The sequence below is a fragment of the Schistocerca americana genome, chromosome X (assembly GCF_021461395.2).
Source record: "Schistocerca americana isolate TAMUIC-IGC-003095 chromosome X, iqSchAmer2.1, whole genome shotgun sequence".
NCBI classification, from domain to species: Eukaryota; Metazoa; Arthropoda; class Insecta; order Orthoptera; family Acrididae; genus Schistocerca; species Schistocerca americana.
Genome location: NC_060130.1, coordinates 966592912 through 966617343, shown reverse-complemented (window position 1 = coordinate 966617343; position 24432 = coordinate 966592912). Strand labels below are relative to the sequence as shown.

The 24432-nt window shown below is 41.9% G+C and overlaps 1 protein-coding gene across 1 annotated transcript in view; it reads left to right on the top strand.

Moving 5' to 3' along the window:
• LOC124555342 overlaps positions 1 to 24432 on the top strand; it is an 856442-nt gene that overhangs the window by 272240 nt on the left and 559770 nt on the right. Inside the window, exons 8-9 of the mRNA XM_047129223.1 lie at positions 1022 to 1087; positions 14101 to 14178. Of these exons, the coding sequence (XP_046985179.1) occupies positions 1022 to 1087; positions 14101 to 14178 (144 nt within the window). The remainder of the gene's footprint in view (positions 1 to 1021; positions 1088 to 14100; positions 14179 to 24432) is intronic.

Below are 24432 nucleotides of genomic sequence, written 5' to 3'. Positions count from 1 at the left end.
TCTTCTGTCCCAGGCCTCACCCTTCTGGGCGACCTTTATATGTATCGATCAGTTCTCACGGAACAGCTTGTGACACATTTTCTGACAGCATTGGCGTCAGCCTCCTATCCACTACCTTCCTCCTCCAGAAACAATTTTCTGAAGCTTCTCACTCATGTTTTGCACCATGTCAGGTGGAATCCTGCAGTGAACGTTTTACTGAATGGGAACATATTCTGGTCCTGTCCTCTTCCTGATTCAGCTCCTGGCCCTTATTTCATCCAACCCAATTTCTTCAACACCTCAATCCTCCACAACAACGCTATCTTCTCTGGGTGCCCAACCCAGTTTGTTTTCAAGGTGTTATTGTGGTTCCAGTCCTTAATTTTTGAACCCTAGAGATGGGTGGTGTAGTTTCCTTCGAGGTCATACAAGGCAGAAAATGATTTGGGGGAGAAGTAGGCAGTACAATCTCAGAATGTAGCTGAAAAATATTCAAAGGTGAGAAGAATCAATACTTCTAATATGAATGATGACACACAGCTAGGAGTTGCTGTCAAGAATGCTTACTCAACTGTTGATGATTCCTCTAGTATGGACATTGAGAATGTGGCACTGTAGAATTAAAAGGTTGGTTGTAGTATTTGTCAAAACATGAGGAGGAAGTGGACACAGGGAGGCTTCTAAGTAATAAAGCATCTATAACCTCCCCAACTTGTACACTACTATATTTTCAGAAAAACCACAAATAGTGTTAGCTGTACAGGTGCATATTTGTAATTGAGATAATGCACTTGGTAGTACTTAACAAAGTGGAACTGTTGTTGATGTTGTTTTTGTTTTTGTTGATGTCAATGCTGTTGTTGATTATGATTTTGATATTTGGGGTTATAATCCTTATTTACATAAATTTCATGAGGTGGTGTTCATTTCTGCTATGCGCAGGCTGTGATACTTCATTCTTTTCATTTCCTGTGTTAACATAAGTAAAAGAATGTTGTTGATAGTTGCATAGTTACAGTGGCCAATGTTTTTCTAACAGGTGAACCATATACTAAATCATCTAAACAGAAGAAAATTTTTAGGCCCACGGAGTGCAATGAATCAGGTACATATTCGCTACACCTACGCTGTAGTAATGCTTGCAATTAGTTTTTTACTTATGTTGTGATTTCTGTAAATATTGGCAGGGTAATGCTGTGAACTTTGCTTTGTATGGCAAATTCAGTCAAATATTACTTGTACTTCTTAGTGGGATCATTTGATTTTTTCATAATGGAAATGTTAGGATGAAATGAAAGTGAAAGTTGGGAGCCAGCATTAATTGATTGTATAACTGCAAAGTTCATGTCTGGAAGTTCCTTGTTACTTACATGATTTTATTTCAAATTATCACCAGTCTGAGAGATGTATTCACTCTCTGGTTATTTCCATGCAAATGCATGTTGCATAAGTACTTGTATGTTGTGGCCATTTGGGGGGTAAATGCATATTTTAAAGATGGCATGAATTGAGACATTTGTAATGCATATTACTTTGCTTTTACAGCCTTATTTTATGTGTTACATTCATGATGTCTTCTTTTGTTGAGTTTTTTCATATGAAATACGTGAAAAGTGCAGAATGTGAGTATTTTCCGAACGTGTTGCAGTCTGTAAACTTCGTAGTGAGCTCAAGTGCCCTAGTTCGCTTGGTAAATGTTGGTAGAAGTCAGTACACTTTGTGGCGATAAATTCAAAAATGAAAAGGATCCTATTGTTTGTATGCGATGCTTCTCCATGTGTAAAGAAGGCTGGGAAAGTGATCAAAATATTTTATCCTAAACTAAAGCGGGGTTACGTATTTGGCCCAGCACTACATCACGTAGTTGAAACTGAAATCTAAAATATGACAATGTTAAAATGCTGATACAAACAAGGTAGATGGTTTTACAAAATACAAAGGTTTTATAATGCTGACATCATGAATTAAGTCATATGCTGACATTTTTTCTGATTCAAGGTATTCTTGAAAGCACCTCTCCTTGTTGCTGGATTTAGAGATATACTGCCAGATTAGCTGTGCTACCAAAATCTATTTTAACCTGATCATTTACCTGGATTAATGCTGCCATATTTTACTGGGATAATTTTGATTAAACTATCAGTAAGAGACAATGAATTCCCACATATTTATTGAAGTTGACATCTCTCTACTTCATTCTATTGACTCCTCAGGGGGATCGCTGCTCTTTTGTGAGTCTGTGCATGGCGCACGTGGGGCCCCGAGCTATTGTGACCCTTTCTTCCTTCCCAGCCTGCATTCTCTTTCCCATACCACTTCCTTCCTGTCATTGCTCCTTTGCTTCTGCCCCCTCGTTTCTCTCTCTTGGTGCCATTGCTTATGTGGGCGGGGCTATCATCCTGCATTGGGATATTTCTTCGGGATTTTGTTCCTCTTGTGCTTTCATTTCCCCTTTCCCTTTCCAGTTTTTTTGCCAGTGTCCACTACTCCTCACCAGTCTCTGAATATGGTACAGGGGGTCATCCTGAAGGTGAACTCCTGGCCAGTTTTGAATGGTAGGGCATTTGTTTCGTTTGGCATGTGCAGAAAGGACATAGGGACAATTACATTGATACCGGCATCTTTACCTTTGAATTTGAGAGGGCTACCCTCCAGAGATGGTCAAGGTTATGTGTTATTGGTGCAGCATGAAACTTTAACCCTGCACACCATGGGGTGCTTTCAGCATTTGCATTTCGGTCACATGATTTCCCATTGTACAGCGGATGCTCTATGTGGTGAATGTGGACAATCATTCCTTGAGGGGAGGCCCTGTGTTCTGTCATCTGTGTGTATTAATTGTCATCACTGCCACTCATCATGCTCACCAGACTGTTACTTCTATAAAAAGAAAACAAAGATACAGGAATATAAATCGTATGACTGTTTATCCTACACTGAGGCTTATCAGAAATGTGACCATCTTCGCCCTCTGCCTGTGAAATCTAACTATGTCTCTGTTATGTCCTTCCTGCCTCTTGCCTTCTCCTTGCCCCATTCCTGCTCCTCTCCCCTTTCCCTGTGTCTCCTACTCCCACCCTTCTGGGTGCCACTCCCCCTATATGGCCATAATAGTGTCCCCCTTCTTCGACACCTGCCAGTGATGGGGCCACCTCCCAGGTCCCCTTCCCTGGCATTCCACAGACTGGATGCATGCTACCGCGAGTCGGCCACAGGACCCACAGTCCATGTACTCCAAGGTTGCCCACTCTCTCTTGGTTCCAGATACTGCAGTCTGGCCTCACTCTGGGTCCTGCCATCCTCAATCTATGAAAGAGAAGAAGAAGAAACATAAGTGATGGAACAAGGCCCACCAGTGCCCCTTGAGATGCCGACTCCTCCCTCAGAACCTGTGTCAGACCTCTTTTTTAATGGATCTCATGCCAGTCTTGTTGGTGAGGGATGGCGACACAGTGGCATGTATAGTTTTGGTGTGCTCACCTCCCATGTAGATGCCCATTCCATGTTATTCAATTGAATTGTAAATGATACTACTGCCACCTTCTGGAGCTGAAATCCCTGATTTCCTTTTACTTCGCATCTTGTGTCATTTTCCAAGAATCTCAATTTACCGATGCTCACTCATTGACACTTTGTGGGTTCCATGCTTTGTCAGAACTGTTTGAGGGCTTCTGGTGTTGTCTGTATGTTGGTCTGTATGGAAGTTTTTAGTACATGGATCACCATTTCTACTGAATTGGGAGCTGTTGCCGGTGTGAGCCCACATGGTCCATTTCTATCAACCTCCTGACAGGCCACCTACAGCCACTGCCCTAATTTCCCTCATTCAGCAACTACCTCCTCCTTCCCTCCTTGGCGACTTTAATGCCCATCAGTGGGTCAGCTCATCTTCATCTGTTGAGGGTCTCCTTATAGACCAGTTTCTTGCAGAACACGACCTGTGTATTCTTAATGATGGTTCCCATTTTCTCTGCCATAGTTATTTTGCTCACTTCCCCTACCCTTCTCCCTTCATTGCTCTGGTCACCACATGATAACCTCTGCGGTAGGGCTGAATTCCTGTTGATTCTCTCATTCCTTTCCCACCTTCTGATGGACATACTACCTTGTAGGGCTTTCCATCACGCTGATTTTGCTTCTATATATCTCCCATGTCATGTTTATCCCTACTTTGTCAGGTTGGGTTCATGAATTCGTCCATGACATGCCGGATACAATTATTCTTACCGCTGGCACTGCCATCCCCCACTCAGCAGGCCCCTTTGGCCACTGGCCAGTGCCATGATGGAGCACCATTGACATTGCCATATGGAATCACTGTCAGGCCTTGCAACCCCTTAAACAGCACCCATTCTCTGAGGGTCTTATTACCTTTAAATCTCTTTGCACCAAACCCTGTTACTTAATCAGATAGCAAGTGAGTGTGTTGGGAACACTCTGACTTCTCCCATGATTCATCTGTCCCTTCTTAAAGGCTGTGGACTATGCTCTGCACCCTCCAAGGTTGCCAGAGTCAGTCTTCTATCCCAAGACTTGGCCTTCCAGGTGGTCTTTATATGGGTCCATCGGTTCTCATGGAATAACTTGTGACCCATTTTGTGACAGCATCAGCATTAGCCTCCTATCCAGCCACCTTCCTCCTCTAGAAACAGTGGGCTGAAGCTTCCCACCTATGTTTTACCCGTTGTCAGGCGGAATCTTACAATCAACGTTTTATTGAATGGGAACATCTTCGGGTCCTCTTCTCTTCCAATGATACAGCCCCTGCCCCTGATTCCATCCAGAACCAATTGCTTCAAAACCTCAGTCCTCCACAACAGTATCTCCTCTGAGTGCCTAACCCTATTTGGCTCCATGGTGTTTTCACCTCTCAGTCGATGGAACACAATGTGACTTGTTGGCTCAGTTAGGTCCTCTAATCTTGGGACTTTTCATCTTCTTACCAGTGTGGCTTTCAGGAGCGATGGTCTCCAGTCGATCATATGCTTGAAAGGTCTCCAGTCGATCACATGCTTGAAATCGAAACCCTTTCTCAGTGCCATGATGTTTTTGCAGTTTTCTTTGATTTTTGTGAGGCCTACGACATGGCTTGGAGCCATCACATCTTACTTTCGTTGCATGAGTGGGGTCTTCGGGGAGGACCCCCTCCCGATTTTTATTCGCCAGTGCCTGTCCCACCAGTCATTCTGAGATTAGGTTTGACAATATTCTCAGCTCTCCATAGACCCAGGAGAATGGTGTTACACTGGGCTCCATATTGTTAGGTGTCCTTCATTTTCTTATTGCTATTAACAGACTTGCAGCCTGAATCGGACCATTTGTCACCAATACTCTGTATTTGAATAATTTCTGTATGTGGGCTAGTTCCCACTCAGTGGCATCTGCGGAGTGACAGCTCCAGGGTACCATTCAGTGCACTTCTACATGCACACACATAGACAGTTTTCAATTTTCCCCATTTAAATCGTGGGTAGTGCATTTCTGTTGCCATACTGTGGTCCATCCTCATCAGGATCTATATCTCGGTTCCCAGTGCCTGACTGTGTTCCTCAGTTCTGTTTCTTGGGTCTTCTTTTTAACAACAAGCTTACTTCATTGCCCCATATCCGCCATCTGAAGACTGGTTGTCTCCATAAACTTACTGTCCTTCACTTTCTTGTTGCCCCCTTTTGGGGCCAGTATCGTGTGACTCTTCTCCATCTTTATCTGGCCTTAGTTATGTCACATCTGGACTATGGCTGTCGAGTTTAAGGCTCAGCTGACCATTCCATGCTGCTCCTCTTGGACCTGATCCATAATTGTGGTATCTGTTTGGCCACTGGCGCCTTTTGCACTTGCCCTGTTGATAGTCTCCTAGTTGAAATTGGGATTACCCCCCCCCCCCCCCCCCCCCCCCTCAAGTCCCTTTTGGTTTGTGGTTTGTGGTCCCAGCTCCTGGTTTCCAAAGCCATCACTGTCTATTCTTTCTCTGCTCACACCCTTCTATTCTATACTTTCCATGGCCTTGGGATGTTGGCCACCTGCTGGGTTTACCAGTTGGGCTCTTCTCTCCGCCACAATTTCCATCTTCCTTGTTTCTTCCGTTATCCAAATTCTCTTGCGAACACCATCTTTATTTAGTTCCTCAGTCTCGGCTATGGGTGGATCTCATCAGTCTCCGTCACTCTTGTGGTGTTCCATTGTTTGTTCCACCTGCTGTTGTGGGAATTCAGTTATACTATTGTTTTTTACATCGATGGCTCTAAATCTGCCCATCACATGGGCTATGACTTCATGTCTTCTGTTAGCACAGAACACCATCTCTTGCCTGCCATGTGTGGGGAATTCACAGCAGAACTTATGGCCATCTACCAGGCACTCAGTTTTATTAAACGGTCCACTGTCAATTGTGTTTTGTTATGTAAGAACTCAATGACTGGCCTTCAGGGTGTCACACTGTGTTTTTCCCACCACCCATAGGTGTCTGCCATCCATGATGATGTTACCGATATTGACTTTACTGCCTGTTCGGTTTATTTCCTTTGGGTTCCCAGCTAGGGTAATAAGCTTGCCAATTGTCTTGCTGGTTGGAGGAAGGGGGTCAGCCATCTATCCCCATTCTCTGTGACTCCTGCAGGGATGAATTTGGGGCTTCACATTAAAATACCTTTTTGCTCAGTGATGGGTTGACTCTTGCCGCCCCCCCCCCTTTCCCGCCATCTATTAGACTACATCTGATCAAGTGTCTAGTGTCTCCCATCTCATGGAATTCTTCCTTTCACATCTCCCAGTGAAAATCTACCATCCTGTGTCATATTTATATAGGCATACCAGGTTGACACATGGCTTTTTTTACTCTGTAGTGAGCCATAACCCTTCGCACATGGCATGCCCTCACACTTTTCTTGTCCCAGTTGTTTGCAGATGACCCTCACACGACCATGTCCCTTCTCAGTTTTCATCATGAAAATGGTTTGTGCTCGTACATTTGGGCACCTGAGTTTAATTTTGGAGTTGGAGTTCCTCAGTTGGCATTGATTTGGGAGACCTTTGGCCTTGCCTCCACACTGTTCAGGTTTTTCCCTACATTTTATCTGGTCTTTTGTGACTTTTGTTCCACCTTTCTTGTGTCTTCTTCCCTGATTTTGTCCCTGTTGTGTTGGGATCATGGTATGTGTAGTGATACGGATAGGTCGGCAGTGGTGTTGGTGCCCTGTCATGTGTAGGGCCCCTGAGGTGCCCTCTGCTCTCATTCTCCCACCCCTCCTCTAATCCCTCCTCCCATTCTTTACTCTTCCTGCCATCCCGATGTTCCTCTTGCCCTTTATTTGTCCATTTTCGTTTCCCATCAACTGGACTATGCTGTTTGCGTTGTGCCTCCCTTAGTTTCTGTTGCTTCAGATCATGTGTGTGGGACCAATGACCTCGCTGTTTTGTCCCCTCCCCCTCCTCTATTCGATTGACCAACCAACCAACAAACCATCATTCTATTGAAAAACCATAAGCTGGTGCAACTTAGGTTTCCATTTCTCTCCAGTTTTGGGTTGTAGTCACTTTTGAGGCCACTATTGCCGCTTACATTAAAGATGCAGATGTGGCATGCAAGAGAACAGATTTGAAGCAAGACCTGATTTGCATACACTACTGGCCATTAAAATTGTTACTCCAAGAAGAAATTCAGATGATAAACGGGTATTCATTGGACAGATATGTTATACTAGAACTGACATCTGATTACATTTTCATGCAATTTGGGTGCATAGATCCTGAGAAATCAGTACCCAGAACAACCACCTCTGGCCATAATAACGGCCTTGATACGCCTGGGCATTGAGTCAAACAGAGCTTGCATGGCGTGTTCAGGTACAGCTGCCCATGCAGCTTCAACACGATACCATAGTTCATCAGCAGTAGTGACTGGCGTATTGTGATGAGCCTGTTGCTCGGCCACCATTGACCAGATGCTTTCAGTTGGTGAGAGATCTGGAGAAAGTGCTGGCCAGGGCAGCAGTCAAACATTTCCTGTATCCAGAAAGGCCCGTACAGGACCTGCAACATGCGGTCATGCATTATCCTACTGAAATGTAGGGTTTCGCAGGGATCGAATGAAGGTTAGAGCCACGGCTCGTAACACATCTGAAATTTAACATCCACTGTTCAAAGTGCCGTCAATGTGAACAAGAGGTGACCGAGATGTGTAACCAATGGCACCCCATACCATTACGCTGGGTGATATATCAGTATGGTGATGACGAATACATGCTTCCAATGTGCATTTACCACGATGTTGCCAAACATGGATGTGACCATCATGATCCTGTAAACAGAATCTGGATTCATCCGAAAAAATAACGTTTTGCCATTTGTGCACTCAGGTTCGTCATTGAGTACACCATTACAGGCACTCCTGTCTGTGATGCAGTGTCAAGGGTAACCGCAGCCGTGGTCTCCAAGCTGATAGTCCATTCTGCTGATGGTTGTTGTCTTGAAAATGTTCCCATCTGTTGACTCAGGGATCGTGACGTGGCTGCAAGACCTGTTACAGCTATGTGGATAAGATGCCTGTCATCTCGACTGCTAGTGATACGAGGCCGTTGGGATCCAGCACAGCGTTCCGTATTACCCTCCTGAACCCACTGATTCCATATTCTGCTAACAGTCATTGGATCTCGACCAATGCAAGCAGCAATGTCGCGATACAATAAACCACAATCGTGATAGGCTACAATCCGAGCTTTATCATAGTTGGAAACGTGATGGTACACATTTCTCCTCCTTACATGATGCATCACAACAATGTTTCACCAGGCAATGCCGGTCAACTGCTGTTTGCCTATGAGAAATTGGTTGGAAACTTTCCTCATGTCAGCATGTTGTAGATGTCAGCACCGGTGCCAACCTTGTGTGAATGCTTTGAAACGCTAATCATTTCCATATCACAGCATCTTCTTCCTGTCGGTTAAATTTCGCGTCTGTAGCACGTCATCTTCGTCGTGTAGCAATTTTAATGGGCAGCAGTGTAAAATCAAATTTTATGCATTTTCCTTTAGCTAAAAGAAAGTTGCAAGCCACATGTACAATCCCTGTCAGTTATTGAAGAGGTTGAAGAATCTTTGCAATCATCCTGTGTAGCAGGGGGTGTTACAGCTTTAGAGATAAACAAAGTTTTCACATCAAATCCTGATTTTGAATTTATGAAGTTGACAAAAAATATTTTTTAACAAAAGTGTAAAAGACTATTAACTTGATCTGACATCGTCCAAAATTTCTTCACATAAGTATGCACCTGTCATTTCTTGTGATATAGAAAGGTCTTTTTCTGTGTACAAAAATGTTCTGTCTGGTAAACAGTTGGGCCTAATTGAAGAAAAGTAGGATAAACTGGTTATTGTGTACTGTTTTAGAAGAAAGTAGAAGTCAATATAGAACTGAATACCACATACTTTTACTTGTTTGCTGTCTTACTGTGCACGTTTAATGGTATGGTACTGTATGAATGCGTACATGTTTTATGATTTGATAGTACATGAAAATCAGGGCACTAGTTATAACATTATGATTAATTTAGTGAGAAAAGTTATTAACTCACTAAATATTTGAGGTACTGAGTTTCTGATAGATACATAAAGAAGATAGAGAATTGTGATAGCTTTCATATGTATTCTGGCACATAAAGATAGAAATAGAAACAGAAAAAAGGTTTCTCTACATCTACAATCACATCCACATCCATCCTCCACAAGCCACCTGATGATGTGTGGCGGAGAGTACTTTGAGTGCCTCTATCGATTCTCCCTTCTATTCCAGTCTCGTATTGTTCGTGGAAAGAAAGATTGTCGGTATGCCTCTGTGTGGACTCTAATCTCTCTGATTTTATCCTCGTGGTCTCTTCGTGAGATATACGTACGAGGGAGCAATATACTGCTTGACTCCTCGGTGAAGGTATGTTCTCGAAACTTCAACAAAAGCCCGTACAGAGCTACTGAGCATCTCTCTTGCAGAGTCTTCCACTGGAGTTTATCTATCATCTCTGTAATGCTTTCGTGATTACTAAATAATCCTGTAATGAAGTGCGCTGCTCTCCGTTGGATCTTCTCTATCTCTTCTATCAACCCTATGTGGTACGGATCCCACACCGCTGAGAAGTATTCAAGCAATGGGCGAACAAGTGTACTGTAGCCTACTTCCTTTGTTTTCAGATTGCATTTCCTTAGGATTTTTCCAATGAATCTCAGTCTGGCATCTGCTTTACTGATGATTAATTTTATATGGTCATTCCATTTTAAATCACTCCTAATGCCTATTCCCAGATAATTTAAAGAATTAACTGCTTCCAGTTGCTGTCCTGCTATATTGTACCTAAATGATAAAGGATCTTTCTTTCTATGTATTCGCAGCACATTACACTTGTCTACATTGAGATTCAATTGCCATTCCCTGCACCATGCGTCAATTCGTTGCAGATCCTCCTGCATTTCAGTACAATTTTCCATTGTCACAACCTCTCGATATACTACAGCATCATCTGCAAAAAGCCTCAGTGAACTTCCAATGTTATCCACAAGGTCATTTATATATATTGTGAATAGCAACGATCCTACGACACTCCCCTGCGGCACACCTGAAATCACTCTTACTTCAGAAGACTTCTCTCCATTGAGAATTACGTGCTGCATTCTGTTATCTAGGAACTCTTCAATTCAATCACACAATTGGTCTGATAGTCCGTATGCTCTTACTTTGTTCAAAAACGAATGTGGGGAACTGTATGAAATGCATTGCGGAAGTCAAGAAAGATGGCATCTACCTGGGAACCCGTGTCTATGGCCCTCTGAGTCTTGTGGATGAATAGTGGGAGCTGGGTTTCACACGATCGTCTTTTTCGAAACCCATGCTGATTCCTACAGAGTAGATTTCTAGTCTCCAGAAAAGTCATTATACTCAAACATAATACTTGTTCCAAAATTCTACAACTTATCGATGTTAGAGATACAGGTCTATTGTTCTGCACCCTGTTCAATGTCCCTTCTTGAAAACGGGGATCACCTGTGCCCTTTTCCAATCCTTTGGAACGTTACGCTCTTCTAGAGACCTACGGTACACCGTTGCAAGAAGGGGGGCAAGTTCCTTTGCGCACTCTGTGTAAAATCAAACTGGTATCCCATCAGGTCTAGTGGCCTTTCCCCTTTTGATCGTTTTTCATTGTTTTTCTATCCCTCTGTCATCTATTTCGATATCTACCATTTTGTCATCTGTGCGACAATCTAGAGAAGGAACTACAGTGCAGTCTTCTTCTGTGAAACAGCTTTGGAAAAAGACATTTAGTATTTCGGCCTTTAGTCTGTCATCCTCTGTTTCAGTACCATTTTGGTCACAGAGTGTCTGGACATTTTGTTTTGATCCACCTACCGCTTTGACATAAGACCAAAATGTTTTAGGATTTTCTGCCAAGTCAGTACATAGAACTTTACTTTCGAAGTCATTGAAAGCTTCTCACATAGCCCTCCTCACACTACATTTCACTTCGTGTAATTTTTATTTGTCTGCAAAGCTTTGGCTATGTTTATGTTTGCTGTGAAGTTCCCTTTGCTTCCGTAGCAGTTTTCTAACTCAGTTGTTGTACCACGGTGGCTCTTTTCCATCTCTTATGATCTTGCTTGGCACATACTCATCTAATGCATATTGTACGATGGTTTTGAACTTTGTCCAATGATCCTCAACACTATCTGTACTTGAGACAAAACTTTAATGTTGAGCCATCAAGTACTCTGAAATCTGCTTTTTGTCACTTTTGCTAAACAGAAAAATCTTCCTACCTTTTTTAATATTTTCATTTATGGCTGAAATCATTGATGCAGTAACCGCTTTATGATTGCTAATTCCCTGTTCTACGTTAACTGTTTCAAATAGTTCGGGTCTGTTTGCCACCAGAAGGTCTAATAGGTAATCACCACGAGTCAGTTCTCTGTTTAACTGCTCAAGGTAGTTTTCAGATAATGCACTTAAAAAAATTTCACTGGATTCTTTGGCCCTGCCACCCATTATAAATGTTTGAGTCTCCCAGTCTATATCTGGTAAATTAAAATCTCCACCCAGAGCTATAACTTGGTGAGGAAATCTACTCGAAATATTATCCAAATTTTCCTTCAGGTGCTCAGCCACAACAGCTGCTGAGGCAGGGAGCCTATAGAGACATCCAATTACCATGTTTGAACCTGTTTTAACCGTGACCTTCACCCAAATTATTTCACATTTCGGATCTCCATCAATTTACTTCGATACTATTGCACTTTTTATCACTATAAAGACGCCTCCCCCTTCACTGTCCAGCCTGTCTCTGCAGTATACATTCCAATCTGACTTTAGAATTTCATTACTGTTTACGTCTGGTTTCAGCCAACTTTCCATCCCTAGTACTATGTGGGCATTGAGAGCAGTTCTGGGACCTTTCTATAGAAGCTCCTGCAGTTTACTATTACCACATTAATATTGTTACTCCCTGTTGCGTTTTGCCTGCTACTACCTTGTCGCGTCTGAGGAGGCGTCTTGTCGGGTCTAGGGAGGGAATTCTCTAACCTAAAAAACCCACATGTGCACTCCACACATACTCCGCTGCCCTTGTAGCCATTTCCTGCGTGTAGTGCACGCCTGGCCTATTCAGGTGGACCCTACATTTCTGCACCCGATAGCGGGGGTCGAGAAATTTGCACCCCAGATCTCTGCAGAATCGTCTGAGCCTCTAGTTTAAACCTTTCACTCGACTCCAAACCAGAGGACCACGATCGATTCTGGGAACGATACTAAAAATAGTTAGCTCAGATTCCACCTTATGAGCAAGGCTTTCTGCCTTCACCAACTCCGCCAACTGCCTGTATGAACTGAGGATGACCTCTGAACCCAGACAGCAGGAGTCATTGGTGCCGACATGAGCAACAATTTGCTGTTGTGTGCACCCAGTGCTCTCTGTTGCTGCCTGCCTCCTCAACATCTCGGATGAGACCCCCCCCCCCTCCCCCGGCAAGCAGACAGAGTGAACACTGGCCTTCTTCCCCAACCATTCCACTGTTTCCCTAAGGGGCTCCATCACCCGCATAACATTGGAGCTCCCAATCACTAATAAACCCCTCCCCCCTTGTGCCTGCTGAAGGAGCGGCCACATGTCCACTCATAGGCTGAGCAGACGATGCCACACGGCTAGCCTCCACATTGACCCTCCGCCTTGTGCGTCACGAACACTGCTGAACCCGCCACTCCCCTTGGGGAGAGGGTGGCCCAACCGTGCCCGGTACTGGCGAAGATGGCTCGACAGCAGGGAGCATGGTGAAGCATGTAACACCTGGGGTGTACCATGCGACGCACCAGACTCCCCACTGCCGCTACACTCCAAGGCAGCAGCCTAAAGACAGCTGGCCACGGCCATCAGCATGTTCAGCTGTTCGCAAACAGTGGCCAGCTGCTCCTGCGTCCGTACACAGCAGTCACACATCCATCCATCCTAAGAAATCAACAATTTACTGTAGAGAGTTAATCAACTTTTAACTAGACTGCTAATTCACTAAAGGCGGCTGATAGCTGACTAAACTGTGGTCACTAGACACTTCTTGTTGAAAACAATGAAAATAAGCACTACCTGTCTCTGGACTGTATTCAAAACGAACACAAAATCTATGGAACACTATTACTAGCACTCGAAAATTAAAGCTTCCTAAAAGCAAAAACACATGGAAAAGGAAGTGACAGGTAAGAAAAACACAGTTAATACTTAAATTTACGTAACAAAGCACCTATGAGAACCTTAACCTGCGCACTATGTTATCTTCAGGAAAGGGACAAACAATGTTAGCTACACTGATGCATATTTTTAATTGTGGTAATGCACTTCGTAGTACTTCACAGAATACAGCTGTTGTTGTCGGGTTTGGTATTGTTGTTGTTGAATATTATTATTCTTATTATTATTATTATTTTGATGATTTCGGGTTCATAATCCTTATTTATGTAAATTTCACCAGGTAGTGTTCATTTCTGCCATTCACATGGCTATGATACTTCATTCTCTCCATTTCTGTTGTTTACAAAAGTAAATGAATGTGTTCGTAGTTGCATAGTTACACTGACCAATGTTGCATTTTCTAACAGGTGAGCTATATGCTAAATCATCTAAACAGAAGAAATATTTTAAACCCAGCTGGTGGCCCATGGACCACGATGAATCAGGTATACATTCGCTACACCTTTGTTGTAGTCATGGTTGCAATAAGTTTTTCACTTACGTGATTTCTGTAAATATTGACCGGATAATGCTGTGAACTCTGCTTTGTATAGCCTCCAGCTAACATTTTTCTCAAATCCAGTCAGACGTTACTTATACTTCTTAGCGGGATCATTTGACTTTTTTCATAAGGGGCTGTTAGGAAGAAATGAATGTGAAGTTTGGGAGCCAGCATTAGTTGAGTCTTTAACTACAAAGTTCACATCTGAAAGTCCCTTATTATTTAATCAATGAAAACATCAGGTAGGAATATCAACAATGTAGGAAAAGGCAAATTGCTGCTTACCGTAAAGAATTCATGTCAAGTTGCAGATGGGCACAATTAAAAGATGCTCACATATAGATTTTGTTCACAGCCTTCATCAGCAAAAGAAAGACACACACAAGCAAGCATACCTCATGCACACATGATTGCCGGAGGTGCTGGAGTTGGCGGTTGTGTGTGAGTGAAGTGTGCTTGCTTGTGTATGTGTGTGTGTGTGTGTGTGTGTGTGTGTGTGTGTGTGTGTGTGTGTGTGTTGTTTCTTTTTCTTTTACTGATGAAGGCTGTGGCCAATGGCTGGATGTAAGTTTCTTTTAATTGTGCCTGTCTGCAACTTGATGAATCTTCTTTACGGTGAGTAGCAGTCTGTCTTTTCTACATTGTTGATATTCCCTTGTTGTTTAGATGATTTTATTTCAAATTATCACCAGTCTGCAAGCATTAATGACTTTTGGGGTAGATACATAATAACTAGAGTGGAGATTTCCATGCAAATGAATGTTGCATGAATATTTGCATGTTGTGGCCTCCTTTTTTTTTGGGGGGGGGGGGGGGGGGGGTTAAATGCATATTTTAAAGACTGCACAAATTGAGATATTTATAATGCATATTATACCATATGTGTGGCCTTATTGTATATATTACATGCATGATATCTTTTTTTATTGAGGTTTTTCATATGTAATATGCGGAACATGAGTAATTATGCATTTTTATTATGTCTGTAAACTTGATAGTGAGTTCAAGTGCTGCAGTTCAGCTTGGTAGGTGTCTGTATACATGTTTGTCCCATTCACTATGTTGTGTAGTTGAAATGGCAGTCTGAATTTTGATGGTGTGAATGCACTGATACAAACTAGGTAAATGGACACACAAAATACATTGGTTTGATAATGTTGACTGTGTTAATTAAGTCATATGTTGACTTTTTTTCTGATTGAAAGTATTCTTGAAAGCTTCTGTCCATGTTGCTGCATTTAGAGGTATACTGCCAGATAAGGTTTGTACAAAAACCTATTTTAACCAAATGGGGCACCTGGATAAATGTTGCCATATCTTACTGAGATAATTTTAATTAATTAGTCAGTAAGAGATTATGAATTTCCTACATTTGTTGCAGTTGACATATCTTTGCTTCATTGTATTCACTCCTCAGGGGGATCATGGCTCCCTTTTGAGTCTGTACATGATGCCCCAAGCTATTCTGGCCCTTTCTTCCTTCCCAGGCTGCATTCCCTTCCTCATGCCCTCCCTCCCTGCCCTTGCTCTTACCTCTCTGCCCCCTCTTCCATTCTCTTTGCCATTGCTTGCTTCAGCCTGGCTGTCCCTCCTCATTTCTGGTATTACTTCTGGATTTTCTTCCTCCTGCTTTTTCATTTCCCCTTTTCTTTTAAGCATTTTTGATCCTCCTTTGTGGTTTGACCTGTGGTTCTAAATGTTGTCTCCATAGTGTGGGACAAATGGTAGAGAACATCTTATTTAGCATCTTTGTTGTGTGACCTTATCACTTCTTCCATCTTTTCCTCCATGCCATTGTCCTTGAACACTAGATAGCAAGCACAGTGGTCAGTCCATGTGGTGGGGTCATTATGTACCCTTTTGGTTGAGCTCCCTGACAACACAGGGATCATGCTTCTGATACCTGGGATGATACCTCCCCGTGTGTGACTAGGAGAGGTTGCTTGTCAATTTGGAACATTGGAACTCCCAGCAATGGCAGCCATGCCTGATGAACCTTGCTGTGTCTGGGTGACGCCCGCAGGGGAAGCCTCTGATTGGAGTGGGCGGTATCAGGGCAGATGCTTTGTGTATGAAATGCATTAGGCTTCAGGCTGGGTTTTCCGCTATGGTTGTCTCTTTAGTTGGTAATGGATCTTTTAATACTGCTTCTTATAACGCTCTGACCTTCCTTTCCCTGGCTGCACTGGCTTGAGTTGAAACCTGATTCCTGCTACATGGTCTGCACCAGGCACTAGGCATTTATTTTTATTGTATCTATCAAAGACAAGATGGTGAAGTGTACTCACTGAGTAAGATGTGATTTTTCCAGCCCTTCATGCCTGCGACAATCTTGGCAACATGTCAGTGTCCACTACTCCTCACCATTCTGTGAATATGGTTCAGGGAGTCATTTTTCTTACAGACCTTATTCTCAAACTGATGAGGAATTCTTGGTCAATCTGGAACAGTGGGGTGTTAATTTTGTTTGGCATATGCTGAAAGGCTGCAACGACAATTACATTGATACCAGCACCTTTATTCTGGCATTTGAGTTTGATACCCTCCCAGAGATGGTCAGATTATGTGTTATCAGTGTGACGTGACACTGTCCACCCCACGCCCCATAAGATGCTTTCGGTGTTTGCATTTTGGGTACATATCTTCCCATTGTACAGTGGACCCTCTTATGGCAAGTGAAAGGGAGAGAGATATAGATAGTGAGAGGGATTTACGTGTTTATGATAAATCCCATTGCTCAAAAATTTCCCTTCTTCATACGTCCCCTTTGTTACCACAGATGACATGTCACTGATCCCATTTGTACTAAGATTGCAGTACACGTGACGTGCCTGGTTGCTTCCATCACCGTAAGTGGAATGCCCAAGTTCTGAAGAATGTTTGCCAATCTGCAGTCTTCTTTGGTTGTTGACCACTGCACAGAAAACAGTACATTGGTTGTGTATCCATTATCTTGATGCTGTAATAAACTGTTAGTGAGGAACTGTTATTGTATAAACAATTAAATATCAAACTGATTTATTGAAATGGAATGGCACTCACTTTTTATTAGCAGAATACGAGAAACTGCACAATAATTGTCCACTTTGTGAATTACAAATAATTTCTATTCTTCATTCTTTCACATAAAATAAAAAAAAAATGAACTGAGTAGTAGTGTAATTACTATCAAACTGTTCACAATTACATGTCCAAATAATTGGAGATAGGTAATGAAGTCCTCAACTGATACCGACCAAGGTAGACAACATGTCTGTCCACCAAGACTGCTGAACCAGCTCTGAGCTTATAGCCAAACCACTTAACCCATTATCCAAATTAGGCATAATCCAAATATCTCCAAAGTTCCTCATTTGCCTTTTTGTTTAGCTATTGTTTATTATTCTGTTGGTAATTAACACTTTTGAAGTAATAGAATGATAGCCTATTATTGAGATATGGTTGTATATGAAATGCAAATAACTGTTTAGTTTTTCTAATATTAATAATGGAAGTTTATCAGTTTGGCATGCTACTTCTGAATGCAGCAGCCAGTCATAGAGGAGGACCACAATTTAGGTGGTTTTTCTTGTGATACCCATACCAAATCAACCATTTGTCACTGGTATCTAACACTACATTATGTCGTTTTCCCACTGCTGCCTTCTCTTCTGCTCTAAGAAGCTTCTTGTAGCTGAATATTACACATCCCCTTCCTTCTGAGATTTGCAAAAATTGAGATGTTCTTGCAGTCAACAAACAATTTTGTATATAACCAAATTTTTACTCAGTTTTTTATAAATTTTTCAGTTATCTTTCAAGAGCCATACCATTCCACTATACTTGTAATTTGTTATTATTTTTCAAAACTTGAAGCTGCTTTTTATTTTTTCAGTCTTAATTTATTAATTAATTTATATAATCGTAGACTGAATAATTTTGTTATTAGAAAAATCTAATTGTTACTGTCAATAAATTTATGTCTAACCTTATTCCCAAAATCTTTAGTCTTCAGTAAGCAAATTCTATACCAATTATATTATTCTTTTAATAGTAAATATTTTCAAAGTATCATTATTCTGCACCTTTATGTTGTTGGCAGTCTCTTCTTAACTTACAGTCGATCATTTCTGCTAGAATACCATACTCTATCCTAGCCAAGTTTCAATAGCAAAAATTTATACTGCTGTTAAGCTACTGTTGATGCACTGGTGTCCACTAAATTAAAAAAAAAGATATTTCTCATGAAGAATTTACATTGTTATTCAGTTTTGGCACAATGCTCTTTTTTAAATTGACGAAGTATTTGTCATAAAATGTATCTCTGCCACACAACTAATACCGGTATTGGTGCATTGCCATCTTTTCAATTCAGTGAAACATTGTTTACGCTTCACTCTTTCCTCACTATTATGTCAATACAATGCCGTTCTGCACTTATTTGTATTTGAATGTGTGATAAAGGTGTCCACTTCACATGGTTACCAATAAAACAAAACAACACCTATAAATTTCACAAATATGTGGAGATGAAATATAATTACACTCACAATTTCTACCAGAACATAGGCTAACAGCCCATGACAGAAACCCATACTGATGATTCTTTGTCCATGATGTGATCTTGCATTGTGAAACTCCAGACTTTCCCAACTGGTGTTGAGTTCAACAAGTGTCAGTCCATTCTCCCATCTCCAGCCTTAGTGTACAGCTCTAGTACAATTCCATGTAATGATACAAACATCCTTAAATTAATTTCCTTTAAACAAATTTTTAAACAAACATACTTCCATACACTATTCAAATATAAATACATGCTATGTAGTGTTTTGTTTTGATTTTGGCTGTTTGTAAACAGTGCCACTGTTTACATGGTGCCACAAGAGTTTTGATCACAGCTGTAGCCACTTTACATACAGCTGCGGCACTGCCCTTGGCATTCTTAAGAGCTTGGTGCTTGCTTCCACACTCTGTTACTAACTGACCACCTCAGTAATAACTCACCCTGCTTCCCCACATCTCTAGCTATATTCTTTAAATCTTACATACAGATACTTTGAGAGAACCTTGTAGAATCTTGCTTCAAGTATAATGCACAGACACTAATTTACCAAATCATTGCTTCAGTCCATAGTATGGGATATCTTTCCTTCTATATTTGAGTGTCATTGTTTCTACAAACCTTACTGGTGGAACTATATTCATGTAATGATTATGTATTTTCTAATGACTTTCATATTTGAGCATTATGTGTCTTTGCAATCTGTGGAGGCACATTATTTTCTTTGTAGCTACACCTTCATTTCATATTCCTTTCATATTTAAAACCAGTGTATGTCATTACTCTCTATACTTCGTATTACATGGCCCTCTATTTAAATCTCATTTGCTGCAATCATGTTTTGTATGAGATTTCCATGTCAGTGTTGTGACTCCTGTTGACAATGTATCTATTCCCATGTACTTCATAAAATAGATTGTGGAAGCCATTTCGCCCATAAATGCTACTTAATGGCTGACTTAGCCATTGGCTTTTGCCTTTCCTCCCTCACTCTTCATAAATGATTGGCCAAATTTCCCATCACCTAGTAACCATACTTCCCCTTTCTCTATCCATTTACATAATTAGCAAAATTTTATGTTACTTAATCTGTAACTCTCCATTTACCTCCTCTCTCTCTCTCTCTCTCTCTCTCTCTCTCTCTCTCTCTACAAATAATTGGCCAACTTTTCTGTCACCTAATAACCATAACTCTCCATTTACCATAAACCTCTTTTCCAGGACTATTCCTAGCCTATCAGTGTATCATACTTCATTACAATGGAAACTACTTCGCCATTTCAATCCATACTTATGATTTATGATATGTCTAGTTTGACACAATCTCTACATCTTCTCAAGACAACATTCAGTTATTTCTGTTAATTTTGCCACCAGAATTTCTTCTATTGTACATTGTCATATTCACTTACGTGATTTGTCATCATCTTCTTCTGCAGCCTTCAGCTTATTTTTTACGTGTTATTTCACATGTGTTATATATAATATTCTTATAATATTTTCAAACATAAAGGTCTGTTAATCATTGTTCTTAATATTTAAAAATTGTTTCACTACATATGTTATAATAATTTTTCTAAAGTGCACTAATAGGGTACTGGTGTCCTTTTTGTAATTATACACTGCATTCTCTTGCTGGTGGATCTGTAATCCTATACTTTGTATATTCTGGACAGTCCACATGTATTCCGTCAAATGTCTGTTTTTCATCTGTACTCTGCAGATGTTTATTCTGCTTTGTTACTTTGTTTTAGTCATAGCTTGTTTCTTTGTTGTCACATTCAGTGCAAAGAACTTTTCTCGTATCAACCTTGATAGTGACGAATGGTAAAGGAGACAGATACAGTTCTGAATGAAAGAAGAGGAAGAACTAACAGCAGGAAACAGTCAGTTAACTCAGACACCTGGTAATCATCAGTTACCTAGCAATACAAAGAACCTTATTGCCCCCTGAGGTTTAGTAGTCATAATATTTTTTCATGTCATTGACTGATGTTTCATCTAAAATTTTTTGTGGTGGTATTCCTATGATGGAATGAGGTGCTTCATTCACAACTTTTTCAAAAGCACAACCACATAATCTACCCCCATATGATGCTTCTTAGAAGTGAACTGACAACTTCATCTCCCATAGTGGAATGCACTATGCTTTTGACCATTTTTTGCTTTCAGTCTCTGACAGAAAGTAACTATCAAGTCTGTGCTTATTGATATCTTGATGCCATTGAACTTCAGTAGGGGATCTTCTAGTACCTTACTCCTATTTGTTTGTAGCATAATGACTTTTTCACCATGAAAGCTTTTTTCTGCAACTACATCACCTCTCACTCTGTTTTCTGTGCTGCAAGACCAGTATTTATTCAATAATGCTTCAACAAATTCTTTATATGATTTACATGTGTTGCTGACCCCTGTTCCCCATGATTTTGCTTCTCCTTCGAACCTACTAGCCACGAGTTTGATTTTTTGTTGTTCTGCTGTGTTTTCAGGCAAGATGCCCTCAAACTGTCTAATGAAGGCTACTGGGTGTATGGTTCCCTTACTAGAGAAATGATGCAATTTATACACATTGGCATGATTTTCTATGTCACATAAATAAACAATATGTTTTTTTATTTCTTGTTCACACCAAATTTGGACTTTTGTTTACCTTCATTTTCTGTTTTATATTGCATCTCAGGAAGTGCTTTTTGCTCTATTTTTCTCAGTTTTACATGAATCACACTTGTGTTGCCTTTACAAGAAGATTCTGCATGTGAAATATTATGACTAAGTATTTCATGGTCATTATTGATACTTTATAAATTATTACTGTATATTCTAAGTTTCTCATTGCGTGCTTTGATAGATTTGCTTTGCTCTTGCTTTATATTACTAATGTTATTAATTGTTGTTTGTGTTACTCCATTTTGATCCTGCAAATCCTTGATTTCATGGTCAATCTACTTATTAATTTCTGACTTACAAACTTATAATTTCTTACCCCATTCTTGTGTTACATAATCTAGTTTCTTGCAGCATCCTTCAGTTTATCCTTCAGTTTTCACTTCAAGATTTATAACCTTTTCATCCAGTGCATCAAACTTAGTGTTAAGTTGTGCTGTTCCTACATTAACTTCCTTTAACCTTTTTTTTTTTTTTTTTTTTTTTTGTTCCTCCAAAATTAATTTTAGTAGACACCTCATATACTGATCATCATACTGAATTGGTAAAGTGTCAGCTGATACTGTATGATAACTTAATGTATGTATCTCATCTGTTGGCTTGTTAGTAATGTCGATGTCAGAGCCATTTTCTCTGATATTGTCATTCCAATCAATCACTTCATTCTAACTAGGTACTACACATCGTGGGTTTACATTATCATTGTTTGCCATTATAGCTACATTTTTACTGTCTTCATTATTAGTTAAATCTACATTCCCAGTGAAATCATTCGTGGCTACTTCAGGATTCACAATGAGATCTTTGGTTTTTTATTTTATTGTTTCGGGTTCACCACCAAAATGTGAATATGTGTTTTCACTTGAATTATTTTCAACTAAATTTGACTTATAATTAAACCCATATCTGATTTCACCACCATTTATTTTTATCTGACCCACCAAATCATCACTACTGCTGTGCGACTGAATTCCTTCTGTACTGCCAAGAGCATATCTCATTTCTTTTTCCCAGACATTTTACTATTACTAATGTTCCAATTACAGATATTAGACTGCTATATGCAGGCTGTAGTAACACGGTTCACGTTTTTCGTTGCACTTCACATAGCGTAGACCAGGAACTGTCTGCGAGGCATGCCCAATGTGAACTGACTGGGCACGGACCATGCTGCCTGAGATATAGTTGTTCCGCCAGCTGAGGGTGCGGCTGAATTCTCGCGTGCCCTCTGGTGGACGGGACATTCCTTGTGTCAACTACTGTCCGTGACGCGCTGTGCTGATGTGTGCCTCCCGTGATCTTTCTGGTGGCTGCTGCACTCCTCCTCCTTCCATGGGGCGGGAGGTGAAGCCATTGTGATCCACTGTGTCAGAAGGTGGAGCATCGTGCAGTAATATTGGCCTCCACGTCCATTGGAAGGCTGGAGTCGGGAGGGGGGGGGGTGGGGGGGGGGGATTTGCCAACCCTCGAGCCAGAACCTTAGAATACGGTTGGAAGTGACCCACACGAAGAGGCCTCCATCGTTCTACCACCGGAGCCCGGGACAGAACGGGTGACAAGCCGTTCAACTCCGGATCCCGGTCCATCTCGGGAGGGGCAAGACCGAGTGGCGGGGACGAGGGGGAAGGCACGACCACAGGTGAACCAGCCTCCTGAGGAACCGGGCCTGCGAGGGGGGCAGGCTCTTGCCGGGGCATCTCTAACGATGGCCACGTCAGTGCTGGAGCTACTGGAGGCTGCGCAGGCTTAGAACCATCGCAGTGTGGAGGAGTCACAGGTGGGAGGGGTGGTAGCGTCCCCTGAGAAAACAACACAGGTGCTGGCAATGGGGAAGCCGGTGCCTGAGTGCTCGGAGGGTGAGTGCCCAAACGTGGTCGTAGGTGATTTTGGTGACGACATACCTCCCGGTCCCCCACCTTCAAGGTATAGAGTCGGCGGCCATTGTGGTGCTGGACCACCGCCGGTATCCAACGTGGATTGCGACCAAACCCACGTGCCCAGACCGACATACCTGGTGGAAAGCCGGGTACCCCAGTTTGCGAAGACTGGTGAGGACCAGGCCAGAGGAGGTGCAGCAGAGTCCTAGGTAGGCGCCCGTGGAGGAGCTCTGTGGGGGTGCATTCTCCCATCGGTGTGGTCCGGTATGCCGCCGGGGAAAAACGTCAATGCCTCCTCCGCAGGAAATTCGTGCACATAATTTTTCATCTGTGTCTTAAATGTGCGCACCATGTGCTCGGCTTCCCCATTCGATTGTGGATGAAAGGGGGGAGAGCAAACGTGCTGAATACCAAAGCACCTACAAAAATCCTGGAAAGTCTGCGAATTAAACTGATGTCCATTGTCCGATACCAGGGTGACTGGCAGACCTTCCACAGAAAAGATTTTTGCGAGTGCCTGGATTGCAACTTCTGAAGTGGTTGAAGAGCAGCGAACCACATATGGGAACCGGGAATAAGCATCAATGACAATGAGCCAAAATCCATTGAGAAACGGGCCCGCAAAATCTATGTGAACACGTTCCCATGCCTAGGTTGCAGGTGGTCATGAAGAGAATGCTGACCTGGGAGACGCTTGTTGGCTCACACAATGGGAATAGGCGGCCACCAAGTGCTCAATTTCTCTGTCAATACCGGACCAGTACACATGTCTGCGAGCCAAGGTTTTAGTACGGAAAACACCCCAGTGCCCCTCAATTAATAACATGAGGACTTCGCTTCGCAAACTTGCAGGAACAACCACACAAGGAGCTGTATCATCGGTAGCCAGAAGGAGAACTCCATTGAAGACTGAGAGGCGGTCTCATAGAACAAAATAATTACGAAGAGGGTCGGAGGCCTGTCCTGGAGGATGGGACAACCACCCCCGCTGAACGAGGCGAACTACTTGCCAGAGAACCAGGTCAGCTGCCATTTCCCTGGCGACTCTAGAACTAGTGATCGGGAAGCCATCAACCGCTTGGTGGGATGCCACATCCAAATGAAAACACATAATCTC